General features: G+C 48.1%; 1 protein-coding gene across 3 annotated transcripts in view; it reads right to left on the reverse strand.

The window, feature by feature from the left end:
• CDH13 (cadherin 13) overlaps positions 1–18,680 on the reverse strand; it is a 1,016,524-nt gene that overhangs the window by 174,241 nt on the left and 823,603 nt on the right. Inside the window, exon 8 of one of the 3 annotated variants that reach the window (XM_045989379.1) lies at positions 7,212–7,324. The exons of the other annotated variants lie outside the window; for them this stretch is intronic. Within the exon in view, the coding sequence (XP_045845335.1) occupies positions 7,235–7,324 (90 nt within the window). The 3' untranslated portion in view covers positions 7,212–7,234. Of the gene's footprint in view, positions 1–7,211; positions 7,325–18,680 lie in introns of those variants that run through there. 3 annotated transcript variants of the gene reach the window in all.

The following is an 18,680-nucleotide window of genomic DNA, read 5'->3' on the forward strand; positions in this document are numbered from 1 at the left end:
TATATAGTAGGTGCTCAATAAATGTCCGTTCATGGTGGTGATGATTATGTGGGTTTCTTGAACTCAAGTTACCTCTTCTCTAATATTAGCCTCCTCCTCTCTCTTCCTTACACTCACTTTGTGGAATCTTTCTTCCCATTTGAAAACACGAGCATGGATATTTTAGGGCTGAGTTATTTTAAACCTATGAGATCTTTTCCATAATAACAATAATTAAAAATGATAATTTATCTGACTCGATGATAAACCCAAATTGTCTCCCAAACCCTCCTAATGGTTAAAGTTGAACAGTGCTGCAGGCAGCAACAAAATGAAAACTGAAGCTTTTGTACCATGCCTATGTAATTTTTCTCATTAAATTTCTTTGTAATTATATTTAAATTTAATATCAGTCTGCAGGTTGAGTTAATGAGGAAGGAAGAGAAAATGGTTAAAACATTGCAGGTACTAATCTTGCTTCCCCAGGCCTTAGCTTTGCCTGCCTCTCTTAAGCCTGTGGTTCCAAAATTATTTTTCACTGAAGGGACATAAAAAGATGATATAAACAGAATAGAACATCCATGCATGGATATTTTGTGTAAAGTGCTTGGAACTGCAAAATATTTTACTTTCTGGGGTTAGGAGCCGAGAGGACATACAACATTAGCAAGTCTGCGAGATTCTGCTTGAAATCTGAGACTGGACTTTGCCAAGTCCAGTCCCCAAAGTGGACTGTTCTCTCAAAAAGTCAGAAGGGTTTCATGCAGCCTTGGGCCTATCGACTGGTTTTCTCCATTTGGGCTAAGCACCTAACATGTTTTAACTTTTTGCTGGAGATCCCTGTTCGAGAGCACTCATGATTCAGCCAACTACAGGGGCTCCCATACATCCTTGGCTTTTCTAGTGAATGTGGAATCAGAGTCTGGCGCATTTAAATCTAAGTGCCAGCAAAGTCTGAAATCCGTATGAAAGGGTGTCTTCTAAGAGAGCCGTTGTCAAATTTTAATGTGGGTATGAGTCCCTGACGGACCCTGTTTGAGTGTGGATGGGGCTTCCGTGGGCTTGGGGCAGGCAGGGTCTGAGATGATGGATGTCTAACAAACTTCAAGGTATTTTCACTCCTGCTGGTCCACGGACAGCACTTTGAGTGGTGAGGTCCTAAGACACGTATGGGTTTGCTTCTGTGCTTGGACGACCACGGTATAAACCACGGTCTCCATGCAGATCGTAGATGAACTTGTCACTCTGCTGCAGTGAATGACCTCCCTTCCTTCAAGCTGCCCCACTGCTCTGTTGGGCAGTGTCAGAGCAGAGCTCGCAGAATACAAGAGGGCCATGAAGCCCTCCACCCAGTGGGTCCTGAATGTCCCTTTGTTCCACGCCTCCCTGGTCTGCAGAGGTCTGCCTTCCTGGTACATGGATGTTCTGAGGAAGTGAGCGCCCCTCCCCTCAGAGCTAGTCTAACATTTTTCTTCTTTGCTTTCTCATTGCCTTCTTATCCTTGCTTCATCGCTGTTTAATCCACTCCTCCCATGCCGCCATTAACTGTTTTCTTTTACCTCGTCTTCAGTCTCATTTCTGTTCAGTTTACTGTCTCCTCCCAGGACACCCGTCTGCCTCTAAGAATGCCACGATTCACAGGCTGAGTTCAACTTTTGGGCTCCCCTTTACTTCTCCCCGCTCAGCTTCCTTTCTTTTCTACCCAAGACTCTGACCTCCTATTTCTACACTTAAGTTCAGAAAGATTTTAGGAAGGAAGACCCAAACAGGAGTGGCCATTGCATTGAGATCTAAAACTAAAACCTACCTAAACGATCAAAACTTTGCTGTGGTCATTCCATCCCTAGACATTTGATGAAGAAAACAGGAAGAGAGAGAGGAAGATATCTATGAGGATGTCCATGGATTATTTATAATAGCAAAAAACCCCCAAACTTTTCCAAATGCATTGGCACCTAAGTGACTGATGGTACATGGAAATGACAAATACTCTGTTGGCACTAAAAATCTATACTTCAGTGTCTACCGCTTAGATGAAAATGCTTATGAGAGTTAAGCCAAAAATATAACTTCTATAATGACACAAATATTAAAACTCTAATGTTATGAAAAACATGCATAGTAATGACTCGCAAGAGACATATCCAATTGTTAATAATAATAGTTTTCTCTGGGTGATGGGATTAGGGAGAAGTTTTGTTTTGTTTTTTTAAAGATTTTATTTATTTATTTGACAGAGAGAGAGAGATCACAAGTAGGCAGAGCAACAGGCAGAGAGAGGGGGGAAGCAGGCTTCCTGCGGAGCAGAGAGCCCGATGCGGGGCTCGATCCCAGGAACCTGAGATCATGATCTGAGCTGAAGGCAGAGGCTTAACCCACTGAGCCACCCAGGTGCCCCGAGAAGTTTTTTTTTTTTTTTTAATAACTTTCACATTTCTTGCATTTCTACAATGGAACTACATGCTTTTATTTCAAAAAATCTTTATATTTAAGAAAAAAATCTTCAGAAACAGTTTCCTTTATGAATTTAGATATTAGATCCTACTCATGGATAACTTTAATTATTTGAGTATTAGGACAGCTTAGAAGTCACATCAGAGTTTCCACCGATTACTGCAAGATACAAATTGAATACCTGTAATAAATGTGCCCTCAGCAAAAATGTCGACAATCACAGGCTTTTCAGAAGGACCTGAAATGCGCTCTGTTCCCGTCTCTACCCTGAATAAGGTAATCTCTTTCCCACATCCCTGTGTTCTTTCTCTAGTGACAAGTTCATTTAAGATGCGATTCCTCAGCTGGCTAGCACACTCGCTTGACTATTTTGGGCATAATTACAGATACTCAGGCAGCTTCTTAGAGTCATGCGGCTTCTACTCACTGCAAAGAAAGTAATTTGCACCTTCAGTGTCTGTCTCTTCTGCGTCTCTGTTCTGCAGTATCAACATTGTGCACTTCCCCTATTAGTTAATGCCTGACTAGGGGATGGAGGCCTTGCCAGGATGATGCCGTGAGAAAGGATTGGTCACGCGAGCACGGAGCCGTCGGTACATCCTTTGCAGTAACCGACGGCTACCGGAGTCACGGGATTGGGCAATGCACTTCCTTGACATTTCCTTGACCACGTGCCGTCAACATTTCCTGGTGAGATGATGCCTTTAGGCACAGGCAATGGTGCCCTTGTTCCTGCTACAGAGAGTCCCCAGGACCAAGGAAAGATCCCCAGCCAGGTCCCGTGGGCTCCCTTCTAGATCACGCTCTGTGTCCCCAGAGCCCCAGAATGCCCGGTCCAAATGGCAACTGGACCAAGAGGACACCCACTTCTCCTTGGATGGTGCCGTACCACTGACCCCACAGCGGAGGGCAATGGAGTTGTCAAATTATCCCATTTGTATGTCCCTGGAATGAATTTATTTTTCCTCCAACCACTTCTTCCATTCTCTTTGGCATGCATTTAACTCGTCCATCTCTAAACCTACCCATCGACTGACCCATCTATCTGCTCATCCATCTACCCCGTCCATCCAACCATTTTTTTCAACTAACATTAACTACGTGCCGGGAACCAAGTGTGGTAGCTTCCAGCTCACCCACTAGGCCTTTCACTGGGGGATGTCTGTTGGCTTTCTGCTCTGGGTCACCCACAAGGGACATAGTGGGGAACCAGACGGACATGGCTCTGCCCACCTGGAACTTTCGGTCTCATCTTCCCAAGGAGAGCTCTGCTATGCCTTCATCAGAAGGACTGATATCTCCCCCCTTTCTCATGAGCCCACAGGTGGAATCCCCAGAAACTTCTCCCCAGGCCCGTGTGCATACACGGACTCCTCCATGAAGAGCAGAACTCGCCATCTGACTGACGCTTGGCGGCTAACTCCCGTCCATCACTTGTCTCTGTCACGAAGACCCTCCTGTCAGCAGTGTTCGGTCCCACACGCTGCTGGTGGCTCCCCACCGCACGCTACCGTACAACCCTGTGTCACTCCTCGCTCGAGGATGAAGACATCAAAGCAGATGCTTGAGAGCTTTGCCAAGAGCACTGAGGACTTCGCTTCGCACCTCCAGGATGAAAGAGGCTTGTTCCGGAGTCGGGATGTGTCTAGTTCGTCCCGGCTTGCAGCTCCTGCTGGACGGCGGACCGAGAGAGGTGACGGGCATTTGGGTTTGTCTCGGTCACACGCTTGGGGCTTTACCAGTATGGGGCACCAAAATACTGGCCACTTTGCAGAGCTCAAGTCTCGGGAGGAACATTCTGGGCGTTGAAGCTGTGAGTCCTGAGAAGTCAGAACAGCAAGCAGCGGCCTCTTTTCTGGAGGGCAAGGATGTCTCCATCCCGGGCAGCAGCGGGGGGCCAACTAGTATTTCCTGTTCTGTCAGCTAAACCTCCTTTCTGGAGAAACCACCCGAGGGGCTCAGCAGGCTAGCAGGAAAGAAAATCAGCGGACGCTCCCCCACAGTGCTACAAGTGCTTCGATGAGAGTAATAAGCCACGTTTCTTCTCAAGGGTTCTAGAACACGTCTTTATTTAGTTGACAAGGTGTGCTTTGTCTTTTTTTGTTTTTTTTTTTAATTGGAAATTCAGTGTGGTAGCGATTTCATGAAGTTGATTTCTCACACTGTGCAGAGTGTGTGTGTGTGTGTGTGAGCGTGGATAAAAACGACGTGAGAAGTGAGGCTGGGTTCACAGCGCTGGGCGAGGCGGTGGGTGTGCTTCTCCATGCTGGACTATGATCACAAGCCAGGCTGGGGAGCCCCGAGGGGGCCACCGGAGGGCGCGAGCTGGCAGAGCATAAGGCAGTGTGCCACGGGCGGGAGGGCTGCCTGGGGGTCCCCCCACTCTGCCACGTTCCCCACGAAGCCGGCTGTTCACCTTGTGTACAACACAATCCACTCAAAATGCCGCTGCGGCCTTTTCCTCTGGAACCCCTTTCCTTTCGCCTAGTCCCAGGGAGGGGTCTTGCACAAAGGAAGGGGGAGAGATGGGGTGAGGCACGGACAGGGGCCCGGAGGGGGCTGCCTGGGGACCGCCTTCAGTCATTTCCTCCGGCTGCTGCCGAGATCCACCTCTTTCCGAGGGCTCCGTCCCAGCATGTCTGGGTCCTTCCCTCCAAGGCAGCATCCCGGAGGCTCGGAGAGCGCAGCTAATGCCTTGTGAACAGAGGTGAAGCTTGGCTTCCGCAGGGTCGCCTGGCCTCTGACCGCTCCGCCAAGCTTTCCCAGCATCTCGAGATGTGCTGGCTGCGGACAAGCGCTCAGCCAGACGGGAAAGGCGATTATGCCGGCAGAGAGAAATCAAACTTCCTCCTCGGTGTTGTGTCTTTCTTTTTTTATCCCCCCTCAGTGTCCTTAAGGAGAAAATGACACACGAGGAGGTGAATAAAAAATCCAAGTGAAACCACGGAAGCATTCCCGGTCGCTTTTGTCTGCTGCGTTGCACGGACGGGGGTCAACCCCCCTGAAGGAAGGGGGCTGTAGGTCTCTTGTCAAGGGCAGAAAGAAGGGGTGAGTAGGATACTGGGAGGTGGGGTGCGGGGAGGTGGGAGTCCAGGTGAGTCGGGGCTGGAAATGGCGTGAACAGGGAAAGGAAGGCTGCCTTCCTGGGACTGGTGGGAACAGGAAAGAAAATGAGCCATCTCCGCACTTGGATGCTTCCAGAAAGCCTCAAAAAACCCACCTCGTGGGCTTCTCTGTCCCCACATTTCCCTCTAATGTGGTTCTTCTGGGGGGGTCCGGTTCTCAGGGAAAGGAAAGGCAGGCCCTCTCACCCTGCTCGCAAGACAAGACCTCAGGGTCATCTTTGACAGTGTATCCCTGAAGCCCTAGAGCAGGGTTTCCTTTCTTCAGCGCTATTGACTTCCGGGGCCAAGTAAATCTTGCTGTCCCCTGCATAGAGATACTTAGCAGCACCTCTTGTCTCTTCCAGACCCTTCTCTGCACCCCCCAACTCCTCCCTACCAGGTGCAACCTCAGTAAAGTCTCCAAACACCATTGATGTCCCTAGGGGTGTCCAACTGTCCCTGGTTTAGGAAGACTGATCCAAAACAAACCACCATCGAGTTCTGCTGAGTTTCCTTCCCAGATGTGCCTACCTCTGCCCACCCAGCCACCATCACTGGCTTTAGGGGGGCATCCTCTCTGCTCCAGCCAAGCTTCTCATCCCATTCTGCCTCTGCCAAGGATTCCAGAATCAACATGTATCATCTCTCCATCCCAACCATTGAAAGCTTTCCTACACTCGGAGGGTAGAGATGAAGATCCCTAACAGAGCTGAAGAGTCATGGGCTCGTCATCTGCGTGACTAACACCACTTTTCTCCCATCAGTTCCTGATGTCCCCGTGTTCCCACTGACCACACATCTTTCTTACTCCTTTCCCTGTTTCAGTCTTTTAGATCAAGGCTCCAAAGTCACTTCTCCAGAGCGCTGGGCTTCTCAGATCCCCCCTGTGTCAAGGCTTCCAGCGAGAAACTCTCAAAGCAACATATGTCTTTCCTTCTTAGCTTTTTAGGACAGTCCACAATTTCACATTTATCTGTACCATCATCTGATTTGAAGTTTGCCTCCCCCGGGGGACTCTAAGCTCCACGAGCTGCAGGCACTATCTGGGTTATCACACACCATCAGAGCACACAGGACCTAACATCTAGCCGTTGCTGAAGGGATGGAACACACAGAGATGGTCTAATGAACTCAAGTTCAAGCTAACAGGGGTCCTTGGACTTGGAGCCAATGCTTTTCCTGAGTACTTATTATGTGCTAGATACAGACTGGGACTGTGAATATTTCAGATAAGACAACCATGCCCATGGCATTGTGGTGCCCTCTGTCTAGCAGCAGAGAAAGACATCAACCACGAGGGCTCAGAAACGCATGCACTAATACAGAGATGGCGGGAGTATTCTCTGAGGCCAGGAAGAGAAACCGTCACAACGTGCCCTCCATACTACTGTGTCCTCCCAGACTTAACTACCCATGAAATAGGAGTTGGTTTTCTGTGAGCAAAGACTGGGAGGCATAGCACATAACATTAGTAAACTTAGATGTCATCAATTTGTGAAAATGGCACCAATCCCATGTTATTTGGCTTTTCTATTGCATTCCCTAAATGGATTTCCAGAAGTTTGTTTCTAGAATGTCTTGAATCCACAGAAATCAGAAGACTGTAGTTTCTTTCTTATTTGATTTTTTAAAAGAAATCAGTAGCGTGATCAACAGATACATAACCGGTACAGGTGGAAATAAGGCTTTAAGTTACGTTAAATCAAGTCAGTTGAGCAATCGTCCGTGGCCACTTGGAACCGACACCTTCTGTACCAGGTGCTGGGGACGCCAAGATTCTGGAGATCCTAAAATCGAAGAGTTTACAGCCTCTTAAGAGGGAAGGAACCACACAGATCACTGCAAGGATGTACCAAGAGCCTCCCCTAGGGGATAGGTGCTTTTCTTAATCAGGTTTCAGCCCAAACCTCACTTCTAAGAGACTTTCTCTGACCACCTTGTCAAACGCCACCCCTTCCTTGGCTGGCCACACTCTTTTTCATTACTCCATATTATTCTCCGCATAGCAACGGCCATCTCTAAATTGGTGTATTAGTTTATGTTTTGTTTCATATCGATCTCCCAGCTGGAATGTAAGCCCTATACTTTCTTGCTCACCTCCACACCCCAGTGCCTAGAACAGCATCTGGCAACTGGCATTGAATGGATGGATGGATGGATGGATGGACGGACGGACGGACGGACGGATATGCTCAAGGAAAGGAGCAGTCAGTCCTCCCTGGGGAGGCTGAGGACAGCTGCAGAAGGAGGCAATATTTGAGATGGGTCTGGAAGTAGGAGTTCTCCTGGCCAACGAAGCGTAACTGGATAAGGAGGAAACTGCTAGATGTCAATCTTTATAAATCCGGAAGTGGCGGGAAGATGAATGGTCAAGTCTGGAGGGAGGCAGAAAGAGACAGAGGGGATTTGGAGGCTGGGGCAGGTTGGGAACGGATGTGAACGCTGTGCCCAGAGGGTGTACTTTTCGCTCTGTGAACACTTGCAGATAACGAGATGTCCTTATACGGAGAAACATGGGGCCGGATCGCTAACCCACAGCGCCCCCTCTGGTGGCCTGATAGAGTGAAGCTGGCGATGGAGAAAATGAATGAATCTTTCCCTGGAGAGAGGAACACAATTTGTAAGCATCCAACTTAGCATATCCACAAAAATATATTCTTTCTTCTTTGTTGACATCAAAAATCCTTAAACACCCCCAAATCTTACTGCAAATCCTTCTCAGGCACTGAGCATGCTGAACTGGGCTTGGAAGGCTTCCACGTCTGCTCACACAGGGTCATCTGGGCTTTAACACTGAACAACTTAGGAGAAGGACTAAGATGCTGAAAGACTAATTAAGTCCCAACTGGATTTCTAACAGTGAGTTTGTGAGCTATTTTTAAGTACTCCCTAAAGGAGATGAACAGAATAAAAGCTTCATCATTAAGTATGTTTCCAGTAAATGGAGTTGTCTGGTTAATAAAGAGAAAGTCCCATCATCTAAGAGAAGTTGGAATCATACTTACAAATTTCCCTTAATATCTGTAAATAATGGCTGGTAAGGGGGAAAAAGGACTCACATTTATTGTGCTCACATGAGGGCAAGGCGCTGTCAGAAGTACGCGATACTCACTTTCTTCCAAGTAGGAAACCCCCTGAACTCTTATTTACCCTCGTTTTGCAGATGAAGAAACAAAGACAGTGAAGGGTTGAATCCATTGCCTGAGATCACCCAACTGGTAAGTAGCAGAGCGGGGCTTTAGAACTGAGTTCCAATTGGAACTGAGTTCCAATACAGAATATAGCAGGAATTTACCCCAAAGATACAGATGCAGTGAAAAGAAGGGGGACGTGCACCCCAGTTTTCATAGCAGTAATGTTCACAATAGCCAAACTGTGGAAGGAGCCAAGATGCCCTTCAACAGACGAATGGATAAAGATGTGGTCCATATATACAATGGAATATTACGCAGCCATCAGAAAGGATGAATACCCACCATTTACATCAACATGGATGGAAGTGGAGGGGATTATGCTGAGTGAAGTAAGTCAAGCAGAGAAAGACCGTTATCGTGTGGTTTCACTCATATGTGGAAGGAACATAAGGAATAACATGGAGGACCATAGAGGAAGGGAAGGAAATCTGAAGGGGGAAATCAGAGAGGGAGGCAAACCACGAGGGACTCCTGACTCCAGGAAACAAACAGAGGGTTGCCCAGAGGGAGTTGGTTGGGGGTTGGGGTAACTGGGTGATGGACATTTAGGAGGGCATGTGATGTGATGAGCCCTGGGTGTTACTAATAGCAACTAATGAATCATTGAACATTATATCAAAAACTCATGATGTCCTATATGCTGGCTAACTAATTTAAATTTTAAAAATACGGTCACTGGAGTCTTAGAGACTGAGCTATGCGACTTACAGCAAACAGCACCGTGAGACGGTGGGCTAGCTATCCAGCCTCAGAGCTGGAGCTTTCTCCTGGGAAACTTGGGATCACAATAGTCCCCACCTCAGAGATACTTGGGGTAGAGGGATCGTCTCCCCTTCAGCGAGAAGATGTGTGCGAAGTACACCACACCAGGACCTGATGCCTCGCGGCTACAAGAACTAGTTCATTTTCCACAGGGCAGTAGTGATTGAAAGGTCTCTGCCTTCACCTAGGACAGAACCAACTCTGCTTCCAACAGCCAGAAACTGAAGGACGGAGCTGGTACTCCAGCCGCCGGCCACGTCAGGCACCATCGTTGGTGGGGGGGGGGGTTCAGAAATCACAGTCTCACCCTTTGTGAGGCAACTCTGTGTCCGTCTGATCTCTGCTTAGGTTAGGTTTCTTTTACTTTAGCATCCTTAACATTTGGGAGCTGGCTGTGTTTGTGGTGGGGCCCGCTCTGGGCACTGGGGGCTGCTAAGCAGTAACCTTGGACTCCTGTGCCTCCCGTAGGCACCCCCTGCCCCTGGCCAGCTGTCTCCAGACACTGCCGAATGTCCCCTGGGGGTAGAAGTCTCCCTCCTACCTGCAACTAAGAACCGCTGACTTAGGTGAAAATTTATAATAATTTAAGAACTTGAAGATCAAGCCACAGGTTCCTAGGATTCGGAGAGGGAGCTCCCATTACATAAACAGTTCATAGCTCTTGCTAAATAGAGATGAATTCTCACTGGGGAACCAAGGCGGGGCCACGGACACATTACCGTAGCCAGTGAGCTCATCAGACGCCTGCCACCAGTCCACAGTGTTTTGTAGACTGTTAATTTCCCATTAAAGGAGCCATGACATTTAATAAGCATTCCGCCATTTGGCTCCATATGTGGAACGAAAGCGTGAGGACCCGGTAAGTTTCTTTTTTACGTTTTTAATGAGGGATGACAGCTACGTTCACTCACTCGGCGTTTCCTGAGTGCCTGCTATTTGAAATGTCACATATTAAGTCTCTAACAGCATCCCAAAACGACTGAAGTCTTTCACACAGGCCGAATTACCTCATGGGAGCGATATTAATTCATTTGACCAAAAGGTATTAAAAGCCTACAATGTGCCGAACCACAGGCTAAGCTCGGGGCAGGAGGTGCTGGGAGAAAGAATATAGTTTCTACACTCTAAGAGCTTGTAGAAAAGCAGGGTGTCTCCAAGTGGTGTCCTCCGACCAGGAACATCGGCATCTTCTGGTGGGGATTGAATTGCGTCCTCCCAAGAGTAAGTGTGGAAGTCTTAATCCCCAGGACTTCAGAATGTGACTTTGTTTGGAAATAGGGTGTTTATAGAAGTAAACAGAATAACAGGAGATCATTAGAGTGGGTTCTGTTCCAGTAGAACTGGTGTCCTTACATAAAGCAGAAAACAGGTACAGAGACACATTCGTAGAAGACCAAGCGAAGACACCCAGGGAAAATGCCATGTGAAGAGGGGACAGAAAGGACGCACCTACACACCAAGGAACACTGGGGATTGCTGGAAACCAGCAGAAGCTGGAAGAGGCAAAGAAAGATCCCTGGAAGAGGCAAAGAAAAATCCTCCCCTACAGCTGTTGGAGAGAGTACGGACCTGCCAACTCTCTGACTTCTGACCTCCAGAACCACGAGAACGTTTGTGACACTTTGTGATGGTGGACCTGGGGGCCCAGACACCGGGGAACTTGGTGGAAATGCAAATTTTTGGTCCCTACTGAGATCTACCAAATCAGACCCTAGGGCATGTGGGGAGATCCTGCAATCCGTGTCTTAACAAGCCCTCCCGGGGAGGTTGACGCACGCCAGAGCTGTCATTCTCGACCCTGGCTGCCACCTAGATTTGCCTCAAACCAAAACCAAGAGCACATCTTAGAGATTCTGATAGGAATTCTCATAGGGTGATTCGAATGTGCAGCCAAGCTAAAAACGGCCGGTCTGCAGCACCATCTCTCTAACGTTAGCGCCCGTGGCTCAGCAGGAAGGGCCTCATATGGGGGGGGGGGGGGTTATGAAAAGCCAGACTGTGATGCAGTAGGATGGGCGTGGGGCCTGGGAATCTGCATTTCTAACGTGCTCTGGGGCGAGGCCATGCTGCCCCATGGCCAGTGCTTTACGAGGCAAGGGTCATATAATACTAATACTAAAGTCAAGAGAACTGACAGCCAATAATTATTGGATAAGACGGACATGCCCCCTGCCTCGCAGAGCCTGCATCCTGGTAGGGCTAATGCATTATGCCTCATACTGTCCTGACCTTGTGGTACCTGCAAAGGTATCCGCCAAGGTAGAGCAGAGTCTTCGATCAGGCAGAACAATGCTAACTGCTGGAACACACAAACTGTAATTTTGCAACAGCTTCACAGACAAATGATTTCTTCTGGGATGCTCAATGTCACATGAGGGCTTCTGGGGTCCAGGTCCTTCCGTGTTGGGCTATGCCTTCCTTTAGTTTCCTGAAGTATTCCCAGTTCAGTGGGTGAGAATAGAGAGTGAGGGGGTCTCATGACTCCTACCGGGTTCCATTGTCTCTGATATATGGCCCTGGCTAACTGCAAGGGACGCTGGGACATTGAGTCTAACTCCGTGGTTAGAGGGAAAGGAAGTGGGTTTGGTGGGAACACACTGTCTCTACCAGTATCTGGAAAGATGAGTTGGGCTGATCAGACGAAGGAAGGGAGGGAGTTACAGTAATAGCGTCAGGTACCAAGGATACACAACGGCTGTTTGGTAAAGAATCACAAACTAGCCAAACTTCCATAGCTTGTCCGGTTCCTATTTTCCTTATAGGAACAATTACGATAATCTGCCTTGGTCTCCAGCGCTTTAACAGTATGACGTGTTAAAACATTTCTAAGGGACTTGAAGACACATTTCCCCAAAGGAGGCCTACAAATGGCCAATGAGCATAGGAAAAGACACTCAGCATCACTCATCATTCAGGGAACACAAATAAAAACTACTAGGAGATACCATCTCACCCTGTTTGGGATGGCTGCTATCAGAAAAACAACAAAAATAACAAGAGCTGGCAGGGCCGCGGAGACGCTGGAACCTTGGGCGGTATTGGCAGGAATGAGAAATGGCCCAGCTGCCGTGACAAAGAGCATGGTCGTTCCTCAACAAATTGCAAATAGGATTAGCATGCGCTCCAGGAACCCGGTTTGTGGGTACCCAAAAGATTTGAAAGCAGGGTCTCAGAGATATTTGTACACCCATGTACGTAACTGCATTATTCATGACAGCAAAAATGTGAAAGCAGCCCAAGTGCCCACGGAGATGAATGGATAAGCAAACTGTGGCATTCGCAGACGACGGAACAGCGTTCCTCCTTAAAAAGGAAGCGGATTCTGCAGTAGGGCAGATTACGCAACATGGAGGAGCCTTGAGGACATCACACTTCGCTAAATAAGCCAGTCACAGAAAGACCAAGATTGTCTATTCTATGAACATGAGCCACTTTGAGTCATCACAATCACAGAGGCAGAGAGTAAGATGGCAGCCAGGCATAGGGGAGCGGAGGGCAGGGGGCACTGTTTAATGGGTATGGAGTTTCAGTTTTACAAGGGACAAGGGCTATGGGTGGGCACAGCCGAGACGGTTGCCCAACATTACGGATGTGTTCAATACCACTGGACTGTGCACGTAACCGTGGTTAAGACGGTTCATTTTACGTTGTCTGTGTTTTACCCTAATAAAAAATATAACAAAAAAACACTAAGGGAGAGTGTTGGCAACTTCCTAAGACTCAAAGGGCAGTGGGGTTAGAGATGTATCTGGACTTAGTCCCATCATCCTCGGTCACTGGACACTAACACAGACCAGAGGCTGGAGCTGGTGGCTGGGCTTAGAGTCTGAGACGAGACTGGTGTCCAAGCTGGGGAATGAGCGGGACTAAAGACTTCAGCCATGTGTCAAGAGGAAGCCGGGGCTGTGTCTGCGTGTCTTCACAGACGCCTCCATAGCCACCTGGACTTGTCAGTGTCATGGTCTGACAATAACACAAAATAGTTTAAGGTAGGTCTTGTCCGGGACAAACCACCTAAATGTCGGAAAGATTCAGAGCCAAGACAATTGTATCTGAAGTCAGAGAATGAGTTGTAGAGAGAGATGGATTATGGATGGAAACTGTATGGACAATGCCCAGATCAGGCAAAATGTCTCTCTTGGATATTCCTCACAGTGGATGCTCTCTGGCTTTTGACTGCCTGAGCCCTCCTCCAAGGGTCGAGCTGAAATCTTTTCTTCTGGAGCCCATGCCTCTTGGGGGCCAGAGAGAGAGAACAAGGTGACCCTCTCTGCATGACCCTGGACAAATACTTTGCCTCCCTCTGCAGCAGTTGCACTGTCTATAAAATGGGAAAAGTCTGCATCTTCCCACATGGAGTTCTTGTGAGGACACATTGAGTACTTGACCCGTAGAAAGGGCTCTGAAGACAACAGCTAGAATTAGTATCATTACTCTTCAAACTCTTTAAAACATGGCTCTCCTCCCATTTGTCTCCACACCTTCCCCCACTCCCAGTTGGACGGTTCCTCTTTCAATCCCTCAACGTCTCCTTCTCTTAGAGTTTCAAGTCTCCCGCTTTCATGTGGATTATCTTTTCCCCAGTTGCGTTCGAAGGGTACTAGATCCTCAAGGTAGTAGCAATAATTCCTTGAAAAACAGAGCTTCTGAAATATGTTGTATACCAATGCCTCCCTTGAAGGTTAAAAAGGTATTCTGGTATAATAAAGGTCTCAAAAGTCTTCATTAGAGAACTGTTTGTGTGGGCTCAAGGGTGTGCCCTATTTGCGGAACGGTAAGGTGGCACGGTACTTGTGATGGCCAATTAGTCATCGACTAACATGGCCTTTGTTTTTGTTTTTACAAAATCGTATATACCCTTCAACCGGCAGCGTCCATTCCAGATATCCAACCCGGAACAGCAACTCACGCATGGGTCACTCATGTTCACGTGTGTTTAATGTGTCTCTGAAGATGCCCTACAAGAGTCCCTTTCAACCTTGCCTCATCTGCTGGTAGAACTATGCCTTTCTTTCTCCGCCTATATCCAAATCACGGAGTAGAATAATCACCGGATAGCACCAGGCTGACACCAGTCCGCCAGCCTACACTTTTCCTTGATGGATCTACCACTCTTTCTGTATCCCATCCGCATGGCGATCCCATTATCTGAGGACCGCATTCCGTTTTCAAAATACTCTCTCAACTTCCACTCTGTAGTTTGAGTATAAATTTGGACTCAATTGCCTGGGTGAAATCTCATAAAAGTCCTTTCGACTGAGACTGTATTTTTTTCCTCCACTCGTTCAACAGATTGTTGGTCTGTCTTAACTGGTCATTTCAGTCTCCAGATGCTGATTGATCGTCTATGGAGATGAGCAGAGAGTAAATGCTTTGGGCGACACTGATGACTAATGCCTGGGAAATGGTGCAAACAGAAATAAATCTGGAAAGAAATAACCTGAAGTTATCCAGAAACAAACACATTTGTGCACAATCCAAGCAACAAGAGCCAAAGCTTCCCATGTCCCCTCCTAATCTTTATAAATGGTTTTCTCCTGAGCCACTTGGCATATTTCCATTATGGCCTTCTGAATATGTATATACACAGCAGGTAATTTAAGATTGCTGCAAGTGTCTGACAAAAACAGAGTGTGTGTTCAACTTGTTTAGGAAACATCTTAATGACAAGCAGAGCAATTTATGGAGGACATATTTTTATAGCACAGTAACATCAACATTTATTATTTGGGCCATAACTGGGAAAGAAAACAGACTTCCCCCATTTAGACAACAAAATTAAATTCCTAGCAAGGCAATAGAGAAATAGGCACAGTTTTGAATACAGTTATGGTATAAAATGATATTCCTTTAGAAATGTGATAGAAAACACGGGAAAAGTAATATAATGGTCTGATCAGATATTCCTAGGATCTAATTTTGGAGTACAATCCCTTCCAAGGGGCTAAAATGTACTATTATAATATTCAAGGTGATCTACCTACTTTAGACTTATTTTCCCCCTAGAATGCCACTATATTAGGAAATAGTTATATGTACCTATTATTTGCAAGTCATTTCCCCCCATAGAATTAATATAATGTCCAAGGAGCCCTGGCCTTAGAATTATAAGGATTCTGACACGTGACACAGAAGCGAACCTCCCTTAGATTAGGCTGGGTACGGGCAGCGGCTACTTCTCTTGTTCTGCCTCCAGCATATTCCGGCTCCTAAAAGCCCAACAGTTGCACAGCTCCAGAGTCCAGGTTCTCACACACCATGTAGTTGGGTCTCACGGATAAGGAAGACATTTAAATAAAATATTCAAACCAAGAAGTGCATTTCACCTTTTAAGCTGCCGCCTAGATTTCTGCACAGGGATGGCCACAAACTGACTTTACAGATGGGCCAACAGATTGTCGCAGTGGACTTGGCGGGGTCGGGCAACATCGCTGTTTGGTTTTATGCTCTTGCTCAACACACACTTACTGTGGCCTGCTACGTGGCTGCAGTGGACGGCCAGGCCTCCTGAGACACGGCAGGTGAACGCCTGCTGTTCCTGTGTGGCTTCCACGTCATTCGATTACGTCATCAGTTCCGGGGGTCATTCTTGTTACTCGAATCCCCAGAGCTGTCATGCCAACATGTCGGCGAGCCCTTAAAATCCACATTCTTCCTCAATACTCTTTCCCAGTAAATGGGCCAGGCTTCCGCTGCCCTGAGGAGATGAGGGCCTGTGCTATGAGTTACCTCCCCTCCCCACGTCTCGTCTCTCTTGCCACGCGCATAGGTGGAGGGGTGCTGGTGCCATCCAGGCCGCCTGCCCTTCCTTCACTCCTTGCAGCCGGTCCATCTCGAGTGCTGTTGGTTTTATCTCCTAACCAGCCCTGGGCGTTCCACCAACCTCCCTGTTGCTACTACCAAGCTGGTACATGTCACTGGAGTCTCTTGTTTGAGCCAATGCAGTAGTGTCCTAGTTAACACTGTGTTTGCCTGTTGGAGGCCAGTCCCTGCTGAGCTCACCAGCCTCATGCCAGCGCTCAGGCTCCTGTTCCTCTCCAGGCTCAACTCCCCACCCCCCCACCGTGGCCTTACTTCAGTCATTCATACTCACTATGCTTACAATGGCCACAGGACCTTTGCTCATGCTCTTCTCCCTTCCCGGAATGTTTTTCCTACCCCCTCTCACTCAGTTAATACCACCTTATTCTCTTGATTCACTCCAAGAATCCCTTCCACAAGAAGGCTTTCCATGACTTCCTTGGTCGGGTCAGTCCATCCTACAGACCATCCTACAATCCATCCTACAGGTCAGTACATCCATATAGACTCTCTAAACCATGGCCATTTTCTTATTAATGCTTGTTACCTTGGTTGGTAAGTTTATATGACTAAGGATGGTCTCCTCTGCCAGATTATAAGCTTCATGAAGACAACACCTGTTTGGTTTTTGCTCATTTCTCCCCGTAGCTACTAGCACAGTTTTGGCTCACAGTGTATACTCAGTAGATATTTAAGGTATGAATTTCTCAATGGCTCACAATGACAAAGAGATTCATGGTTATCCATGGGTGTTTATCCAAATGCTTTCCTGGGGGAGTTCCTTTCACTAACCCATCTAAAGAGCAGTGGGTCAAAGCTTGATGGTTGTTTCTGGTTTGTTTGTTTGTTTGTTTTTTAGCTGCTCTAAACACTTCCTCTGTGCCAAGCACAGACCTAAACTCTTTCTGTGCTCCACTGATTTAATCCTTAGGACTCTCTAAGAGATGGACACTGTCAAGATCTCCATTGTATGGATGGGAAAACTGAGGTCTTACTGTTAACTAAATTGTGCAAAACAACACAGTCAGGTTTGCACCATATTCCCAGCACTATGGACAATACCCATCACATGCTAGGGGCTCAAGAAAAATTTGTAGAATGAAAGAATGGGTAAATGAGGTAGCCAAGCTTGTCTATCCTAAGCCACAGATCCCTAAATAATCATTTTATTATGTTCAGTTAGCCACTGTATGGGACATCATTGGTTTTTGATGTGGTGTTCAATGATTCATTAGTTACGTGTAACACCCAGTGCTTATCACAACATGTTTTGTTTTGGTTTTTGAATCTGCCCACCTCTTCTGGTCCTTGCGGTCATGCACACATCCCCGCCTTGGCCACTTCACACCAGAATTTCCATGTTCGCTGTCTTCACTTCCCCCATCTCCCATGGGGCTAGCGTGATCTCTCAGTCCAACCGGACCCAGCACTCTCTTTCCTGAGCCCCCCGGGTGGCTTCTCATTGTCCTCTGGACATTGACACCAGCGCTTCATTCTGCCAACAAAGACCCTACTGTTCTCTCCAGCCTCACCCCTCCCTCGTCCCTGCCTTCCATCTTGCCCCGGGGGGATGCCCTCTGAAAGAGGTCTGCCTCTGGGAATCACTGTTCACTAGCAGGCAGGTTGTACAGAGCGCTGGTTCAAGCTCGTCTGAGCACGTGCAAACGCAGTCAGCCCCAGCACGAAGTGGAACATCACATCCAGAGGAGATTTCCTAGGGTCGCCCATCTCCAGCGTGACACCCACCGCTGTCACCTGCTGGTCTCCTGGCAGGAGGGCGAGGCCAGGCAGAGCTGAGTCTTCTGCTCTCCTCCCCCTACATGAGAGCTGACTCTGGGGTAGACAGTAGCGGGCGCAGGCAGAGTAGCACGATGATGGGGATCTTTTTAGCGATGCCTGGAGCTCTAGCATCCTGGCAAGCGCGGTTAGCTTCTCTGTCAGGGCGCTCTGTCACCACGGGTTTGCGTTAGAAACAGCTGGTGGCCGAAGGCCTGGGAGCTAACAAGCCCCACTCTTCGGATGCAGGAAGGGCCGTTGGCTCTCCCCGGGGCCAGAGCTAGAGCCCAGAGGCCAGGATGCTGGCACACGGCACAGCTTGTTAGCCACAGCAAAGCCTCACGTGCCTAAATGGGACCAAAGCTCTGTCACGAAGAAGAGAGGGAGAGGACCGCTCGGGTCCCAGGGAGCTCGGATAGTCCCGCAGATGATCCACAAGTAACGTGAAGCCCTACTAGCCGCCGGGCACCATGCATCTTGCCGCGGAGACAGCGCATTACCCTGATAGGGCGCACGCAGAGCACAGGCTAGCCGGGGGACAACAGCTTGTCCCCAGCTTCCTGCGGACCCAACTGGGGGCCACGCAGCACCAGAGCCTTCAAGGAGACAG

This window comes from Meles meles, chromosome 19 (assembly GCF_922984935.1).
Source record: "Meles meles chromosome 19, mMelMel3.1 paternal haplotype, whole genome shotgun sequence".
Lineage (NCBI taxonomy): Eukaryota > Metazoa > Chordata > Mammalia > Carnivora > Mustelidae > Meles > Meles meles.